Source organism: Balaenoptera physalus (genome assembly GCF_965194825.1).
Source record: "Balaenoptera physalus genome assembly, chromosome: 19".
Taxonomy (NCBI): domain Eukaryota; kingdom Metazoa; phylum Chordata; class Mammalia; order Artiodactyla; family Balaenopteridae; genus Balaenoptera; species Balaenoptera physalus.
This window is the reverse complement of record NC_138900.1, coordinates 5,875,269-5,883,613: the sequence shown is the minus strand read 5'-3', so window position 1 is coordinate 5,883,613 and position 8,345 is coordinate 5,875,269. Positions and strand designations below refer to the sequence as shown.

Genomic DNA, 8,345 nt, shown 5'->3' with positions numbered 1-8,345 from the left:
ATGGCAGCCAAACCCCACATGTGGCAATCGACTGCTTGAAAGATGGTTATAAGGATGGGTGCTGTAAGGGGCTACACGAAGTGCTGCTATAAGGGCTAAATACACACTGGAGTTCCAGACTTAGTACAAGGAAATGAATGTAAACTATTTTGGTATTCTGAGGCCAATTCCGATGTGTCTGTAATTTCACCCACACCACCAACAAGCAATTCTCAGACACCAGCAGGGTGCTCTAGAATTCAATTCAATCCAACTCAATTCCGACAGTGTCTACCTGTAAATAGCATCATCCCACAGGTTAAGAGTTCAGTCCTTAAAGACTGCCCCTCCCTCCCACCTTCAGATGCCAATTTCAACTCCAGGTTGTTACCTGTACGTCTGATCTGCTGGCTACCGATAGAGGTTCCCAAGACTCTCTCCTCAAGTTCAATAAATCTGCTAGAGCAGCTCACAGACTCAGAGAAACACTTCACTTCAGAGATTACTGGTTTATTATTATGAAGGAATACAACTTAGGAACAACTGAATGGAAGAGAGGTATAGGGCAAGGCATGGATCAGGGCACAGAGATTCCATGCCCTCTCCAGACCTGTCACTCTACCACCACCTCCACCTGTTCACCAACTTGGAGTTCTTTTGATCTTCCACACTTCTGCGTTTTTAAGGGAGGCTTCATTACATAAGCATGATTGATTGGATCACTGGCCATTGGTTATTGATCCAACCTTCAGCTCCTCTCCCCTTCCCGGAGGTTGGGGGGGGGCAGAGATGAGAGTTCCATCCCTTTAGTCACATGGTTGGATCCTTTGGCAACCAGTCCCCATCTTTAGCTATTTTCCAAAAGTTGCCTCATTAAAATGACAAAAGACACCTTTACTGCTCTCAGCACTTAGGAAATGCCAAGGGTTTTATAAGTTCTGTGCCAGAACAGGGAAGAAGACTAAATATATGTTTCATGTTATGAATCGCAATATCACACTACCACATTGATAATTTCATAATGATTACAGATTGATGAAATAGAGTTTTTAATTTATTTTATGGAAGTATAGTTGATTTAGAATGTTGTGTCAATTTCTGTTGTACAGCAAAGTGATTCAGTTATACATATATATGTTCTTTTTCATATTCTTCTTCACTATGGTTGATCACAGGATATTGTATATAGTTCCCTGAGCTATACAGTAGAATTTGTTATTTATCCATTCTATATATGATAGTTTGCATCTGCTAATCCGAAACTCCCAATCCATCCCTCCCCTTATTGCCTTCCTCCTTTGCAACCACAAGTCTGTTCTCTATGAGACAACAGAGTTTTGATATACTCGTTAAAAAAAAATATTACAAAAATTAACTTCACCTTTAAAACTTTTTCTTAATATGGCATTTAGAAAACTTTAAATAACACATATGGCTCCTAGATAGAGCTAACATTATGTTTTTTATCAGATAGTGACCATAGAAAAAATATTTCCCATGTTCACCAGGATATATAGTCAGGAATCCTCTGGCCTTCGTACCACTGACAGTAGAAGCAGCTCTCAAGATTGAAATTTCAGATGTTGCCTGGGGACAGCCTCATTCCACTCACCCCACATACTCTGTCCTGGATGTTGGGAGTCAGAAACAATTGGGGTGGATGAGATGGGAAGAAGCTGCAGCCGGAAGCCACAAGGTAGAGACAGAAATGCAGAAGAGGAAATTTCCCCATACCTTGGGCAAGGAAAGCTGGCCCCTGAGGCTAGGGAAGAGGCCAAGCTGGCCCACCTCAGGGGCACAATGCCCACCCTAATAAAAGTAAAATAGGGCTTCCCTGGTGGCGCAGTGATTGAGAATCTGCCTGCCAACGCAGGGGACACGGGTTCGAGCCCTGGTCTGGGAAGATCCCACATGCCGCGGAGCAACTGGGCCCGTGAGCCACAGCTGCTGAGCCTGCACGTCTGGAGTCTGTGCTCCGCAAAAAGAGAGGCCGCGATAGTGAGAGGCCCGCGCACCGCGATGAAGAGTGGCCCCCACTTGCCGCAACTAGAGAAAGCCCTCGCACAGAAACGAAGACCCAACACAGCCATAAATTAATTAATTAATTAATTAATTATTTTTAAAAAAGTAAAATAACCCAAACGATTGAGTTGGGGAAATGAAACAACTATTTTTACATTCGAGGAGAGTTACAGACTTCGTATCAGTGAAAGGAGTGTGTATATCATACATATACTTAAAAAAACAAATTAATAATTATATTTTTGTTGAGGTGGTATTCACATGACATGAAAATACTAATGATAACTTTGGATGTATCCACTTTTGGAGGATGAGATGAAGAGGAAACTAAAATGACAGTGGATGATGAAGTAACTTCAATGAGGAGGCTCCCTCTTGTGGAGGAGAGAGGAAGCACAGTTGAAAGTTCTAGACCCCATGACAATGGAACGAGGATTTGGGAGATGCCTCTTGGCGCCAGCAGCATGGGCACCAGACACAGACATCCAGGAAAAGACTTTCTATGTTGAGAATGAATGGTGAGTTTTTGCAACATGATACCTAGTATCCTATTGAAACTGTTTCCTGTCATGAAGGACTATTTTCTCCTGCTGCCCCCAACACTTACATGAAATACACTTGTATTTAGTGCTCTGGAAATGCAAGAAGATATCTAGCAGAAAGAAAACTTTAAAAAACATTCCCATGTACAACTGCATCGAAAAGAATGAAATACCCAGGAATAACTTTCACCAAGGAGGAGACAGATCTGTACTCTGAAAACTATAAGACATCGATGAATGAAATTGAAGAAGACACAATGAAGTCAAAGATATACCATGCTCATAGATTGGAAGAATCAATATTGTTAAAGTATCCATTATACCCAAAGCAATCTACAGATTCAATGCCATCCCTATCCAAATACCCATGGCATCTTGCACAGGGCTAGAACAAATAATCCTCAAATCTGTATGAAGCCAAACTCACAGAACATAAGTCAACTACGCTCCAATTTTTAAAAAAGACTCACATCCAGAATAAAGAACTCAAATCAATATGAAAAAGATTGCCCAATTTTTATTTTTAAATGGGCAAGAAGCAAAACAGGAATTTCACAAAAGAACACATTCAAATGACTCAACATCATCACACATAAGGGAAATAAATTAAAAAGGCAATGAGGGACTTCCCTGGTGGTCCAGTGGAATAGAATCTGTCCTGCGATGCAGGGGAAGTGGGTTCAATCGGGGAACTAAGATCCTATGTGCCGCAGGGCAACTAAGCCCAAGCGCCACAACTACTGAGCTCGCGTGCCTCAACTAGAGAAGAGAAAACCCGCACTCTACAACTAGAGAGAAGACCACGCACCCCAGTGAAGAGCCCACGTGATGCAACAAAAGATCCCGTATGCCACAGCGATGATCCCGCATGCTGCAACTAAGACCCGACACAGGCAAAAATAAAAATTTTTTAAAATTTTTTAAAAAGATAATGAAATACTGCCACAAATGGATTGCAATGCTGAATATTGAGCAGGCAAGTAATACAAGTGCTGCTAAGGATGTAGACAGATCAGAACACTCATATATGATGGTGGGATGTAAATTCATTTGACTACTCAAGAGAACTCTTTGATGGTACCTTCTAGAACTAAATATATGCCGACCTTATGATGAAGCAGTCCCATACTCACCAGGAAAGTGGTGCTAGTCCTCCTATTTTCATCACAATATTCATAACAAAGTTATTTTGAAAAAGCCAAAGTTTGGAAACAAATGCAATGTCATCATATTTTACAGTCGATACATAACTGGAGAAATAGTCACACGTAAAATACAATTTTAAAGACAAAAACTATAGCAAAACCAAAAATGAATTATCGATACATGTAAAAACATACATAATCTGAAAAACATAATACCGAGAGAAAGTACAAAGGTTGGCACACGCATCCATCGGGACAGAAAAGGGAGAGCTAAACAATGAATACATATTTCTTCTTCTTTTAATTTCTTTTTTATCTCATTTGGGGACTGTTGGGATTTCCCTGGCGGTCCAGTGGTTAAGACTCTGAGCGTCCACTGCAGGGGGCGTGGGTTCAATCCCTGGTTGGGGAACTAATATCCCATATGCCACATGGCCAAAAAAAAAAAAAAAAGAAGAGGAAGAAGCCTTATTTGTAACAGATCACTCAAAAATAATGGTAGATGAAGAGATCATTTTGCTGAAAACTCTCACAGGAAAACTAAAAGGTAAGAATGATTTTATTATTATTATTATGTTACTTAATAATACGTTCAAATAATGAAATGTTGTGATATTTTACACTAACTATTATGAGGTAAGCAACTTGAAACCAAGAAAGAAAATCTGTGTTCCTGATTCTACTGTGTGTGGATGTCCCCACTGATAGGGAAGTTTTGGAGACCAGAAACTCAGGTGTTAAGCAGGTAACTTCCGGGTCATGAGAGGAGAAGCCCTCTGCAGGGCTGGCGATGCAGAGAGAGGAGCCGGGTGGAGGAGAGGGCTGAAGGACGACCCACGGCACAAGCAGGGTAGCAGATGGGGAGCGGCGCTTCAGAAACAATGGGGCGGGCAGTGAGGGTGCGTCATCAATAACCATGTTTTATTTTCTGCATCTTATGACGTTTTGACATCTTAAGAAGCTTGCTGGCCTGAAAAGGACAGCGCCTCGCAACTGTTAGAGACAGAAAAGGGCTGTTCCAGGACCTCACCTTTAAAATGCAAACCAATCAATCGCTACCCCATAATCCCCAACCACCCCTTTGGCTACCCCTCACTCGCCAAGCCACCATTTCCCTTACCCGAAGTCACTCACGAACAGGTAACAGACTACTACAGATCACCCCTGCCGCCCAAAGCCCACCAGAATTATTCAAATGAGCAGATCCTAAAGAAATTTCCCTGCGCAGCCCTGCCTTTCCCGTGGAAACCCCAATAAAGGCTTCTCCGCACCTGCTCCTGCTTCTTGAGCAAAACCAGGTGCTTCCCCTTTGGTCCTGCCCAGCGTGACGTGCCACCTACTCTTGGAAGGTGTAAGTAATAAAAGTCTCCTTTCAACGGTATTGACTCTTCATGTCCTCACGCAAATTAAAAGCTCGTGGTTGCAAATGAGGGTTTGAGTCGAGCGTTTCCGGGGAGAAGCTGACAGTGATGGCCCCACGGCTGCCTTCCGGGCTCCGCATCCTCACGTGAATCCCGTCTTGAGAAGGAGGGAGGCTCAGCCCTGCTCCCTCGTGGCCTCCACACCTGCAGACCAACACTGTCTCAGGTCAGAGAGTCGGACAATTTAACTCTGGCTCCAGGCAGGATGGGCCAGCTCAGCCCCACCGGGAACTCGAGGGCCATTTACCAGACTTCCCTGGAGAGGAACGGGTCTGCTGACCTGGTGTAGTAGATCCAGGTGAGGCCATAGGTGAGCAGGAAGCCAGCCCCCATGAGGGCCCCTCTGATCAGGGTGAGGACCAGGGGCCAGGAGCCCTGCTGAGCCTCAGTCACGCGGCTGCGGCAAGACGGGCTTTCTGGGGAGGGCAGAGAGGGGTGAAGTTCTGTCCCCAGCCCCCAGCCCCTCCCACACTCCAAACACCTGCCCAGGCTGCCTACCCTGGCACCTGTCCTGCAACTCATTCTGCACAGCAAGGCTGACGGAAACTTGCTGGGAGCCCAGGGGGTTCTGAGCTCGGCAGGTGACTTCTCCTTCTGCAGCGCCTAAGCCTGGCAGCTCCAGGATCTTGGTGCTGGAGATGCGGGTGGCGTTCAGGGCTGGGGACGGCCGGAACCAGCCCAGCCGTGCGGGGGGGTTGCTGTCAGCCACACACAGCAGCCGCAGCGCCGGGCTCTCCGAGATGAGAAGCGCCGCCGAGGCCCTGTTCTGCAGAGCCTTGAGGGCTTTGGGGGAAAGTGCAGCGAGAGCTCGCGGACGCCGAGGTCTCATCCCTCCCGCCCTCCCAGGATCTAGTTGGCCTCTCCCTCTCCTCCCCTGGCCCGCTAGCTTGCTTCGGTGTGGCTTCCCAGGCTGGACCCTCACACCCGAAGGAGCTTGACCCAACGTGTCCGGGCCTCGTATCTTCAGGGGAGGCTCAGTGTCTCAGTGGGACGTGCCCGGGCTGCTTGGTGGAAAGAGCACAGAGAGCCTCAAGCCTTGGGAAACTGAGGCAGTGAAGGCACCAGGAAATGGGCCTCAGGAGGCTTCTGTGGAGGAAAGCCACAGAGCAGAACCGTGGTGAAGCGAAATGGGCTTTGACCAGAGTGCGTGAGTGCGTATGTGTGTGGTGTGTATGTGTGTGTGGCCTGTGTGTGCATGTCCATGCGTGCATAGGTGCATGTCTGTGTGTGTGTATTGCATGTGCATGTGTGTATGTGCATTTCTGTATGTGTCTGTGTGTATGTGTAGAGATGTGGATTGGATATCTGTGTATGTGCATGTATATATGTATGTGTGTGCATGTGTATATGTGTATTGAACCTGTGTGTTGGGAGGTGGGGGAGGGAGGGTGGTGATTTTTATCCTTGCTCTTCCCATACGTGATGGCAGTCAAGCCCTAATCCCACCCTCTCTGCTTGGAGGTGGTCCCTGGAGCTGGACCCAGCCCTGGAGAAGAGCGGTCCTTTCCTACCTGTGACATTTCTGAAGCACAGGTTGACGCTGAGGTTCCACGGAGCATCTAGGATGGAAAGATACGGCCTTGCTTCAGAGGCGAGGAGTGGGATGCAAACTGACCCAGCACCCAAGGAAGGAAACCAGGGAGCGGGGATGGCTGCCCTTCATGGCCTCTCCCCACCTCGGCTCCCAACGCTCAGATCCATAAAAGAGTGAGCTGGCCCTCGTTCCATCCCTGCCCTCTACACACACACACACACACACACACACAGACACACACAGGCGACTGCCCTCAGGGACCCAGCCCCCCTCCAAACTCACAGGAGACATTGAGGCGGATGGTTCTCTCCATGGTCACTTGATCTCCTTGGAGTTCCACACGACAGGTGAGGTTGGTGCCATGGTCCTGGCGCCTCGGGGTGAAGGTCAGCACCGAGGAGTGGAGGGTCTCTGGGTCCACGGCGTCAAGGGCATCCCCCGCCCAGGAGAATGAGAAAGCTCTTCCCCCATCACAGACTAGTGACAGGCGGCAGGTCAGGTTTGTGGGGCGGCCGGACGCCAGAGCCTCCAGAAAATGGATGTCAGGTTTCTGTGTTGGGGCTGAGGAGGACAGAGGGAGAGGCCTGGGCCCCGGGGGTGGGGGGCCCAGAGTGTGACCCTGAGAGGGACCAGTGCCTCAGAGCCACAGCTCACCCCAGGTCCTGTGTCTCTTCTGAACCCCTAAACCCCGAGACCTGGAGCAGGCAGTGGTCCTGTGTCCTGTTCCTGTTCTAATACGGGAGTCTCCACGTCCCAGGGTCCTCTCCTGGGCCCCTGCCATACCTGTCACCTGCAAATTCAGCTTCTTATCTCTATAACTGTATTTCACATCTTTTGCCTCCACTCGGAAGAAGTAGACTCCTGTGTCGCTCATCCTGGCATCTCTGATGTTCAGGGACCAGTTCTTTTTCCTGGGGTCCCAGAGGAGGTGGAATCGGCCCTGGGTCTCTGGCTTCACTTGTCCCCCTGGGTTGTTTGTGGCCACAGGATCACTGCGGTGTATGTTGTCCCCTTCCCGGAACCAATAGATGACGGGTTCGCCAGAGTAGTACCACGACCTCCGAGGGTAGGAGAAGGAGAAGGGCACGTGGACGCCCAGGCACACCTGCACCGTCACTGATTCCTGCACTCGGAGCTCGTACCCTTGGTCGTCCTGCAGGGACCCTGGGGGACACAGAGGCTCCGCTGCAGCTGCAGCCCCTCCCCCACCCTCGCCGCCCCTCCTCCCTCGGCCCACTCACCCCCCCACAGCAGGGGCAGCAGGAGCAGGGGCACCATGTCCGCGTCCGCCAGCGCAGAGCCCGGGTCCAAGTGCTTCCGTCAGGGAAGGAGGCGCCGCGAATGTGGGGAGCGACCGAGGAAGCCCCAACCGGAAGCCAGTGGGTGACAGAGAGACAGCCTTGGCCCAGCACAGAAGGGGAACTTGGATGCCACAGGCCAGAGGACGGGGAAGGTCAGGCTGGGAAATCATCCTGTTTCCCTCATCTCTCCCATTTGCAGCTGCAGACCGTGAGCTACTGAAATGTGAGGCTTGTCTAGGCTCCCGAGGCCCCGTCGCTGCAGCCCTTCCCCGTGCGCTGTTGTCTACACAGGGAAGACAGCATCATATGTCCGGCTCCCTGGGGATCAGAGCCTCTGGGGGGGGTCAAAGAGCAAATTCCTTATCACATGTGGGAGGGAGCCCAGTCTGAGGGCCCAGGTG

General features: G+C 49.2%; 1 protein-coding gene across 1 annotated transcript; it reads right to left on the bottom strand.

Moving 5' to 3' along the window:
* Window positions 1-2,106: 2,106 nt before the first annotated feature.
* On the bottom strand, window positions 2,107-8,022 carry LOC309648585 (sialic acid-binding Ig-like lectin 14). Its single transcript, XM_082437345.1, has 7 exons — window positions 7,885-8,022; window positions 7,427-7,807; window positions 6,926-7,204; window positions 6,621-6,668; window positions 5,608-5,892; window positions 5,390-5,525; window positions 2,107-5,253 (listed from the first exon to the last, which is right to left on the bottom strand). The coding sequence occupies exons 1-7, from the start codon at window positions 7,919-7,921 to the stop codon at window positions 5,061-5,063; spliced, it is 1,359 nt and encodes a 452-aa protein (XP_082293471.1). The 5' UTR covers window positions 7,922-8,022; the 3' UTR covers window positions 2,107-5,060.
* Window positions 8,023-8,345: the final 323 nt, after the last annotated feature.

Excerpts from the sequence above, each read along its gene's own strand:
- LOC309648585 (XM_082437345.1), bottom strand. The coding sequence starts at position 7,921 with ATGGTGCCCCTGCTCCTGCTGCCCCTGCTGTGGGGGG. Across the intron at positions 7,205-7,426 it reads GCTGAATTTGCAGGTGACAG|CCCCAACACAGAAACCTGAC; the intron begins GTATGGCAGGGG and ends TGTCCTCCTCAG. Across the intron at positions 5,893-6,620 it reads GTGCTTCAGAAATGTCACAG|CCCTCAAGGCTCTGCAGAAC; the intron begins GTAGGAAAGGAC and ends TTTCCCCCAAAG.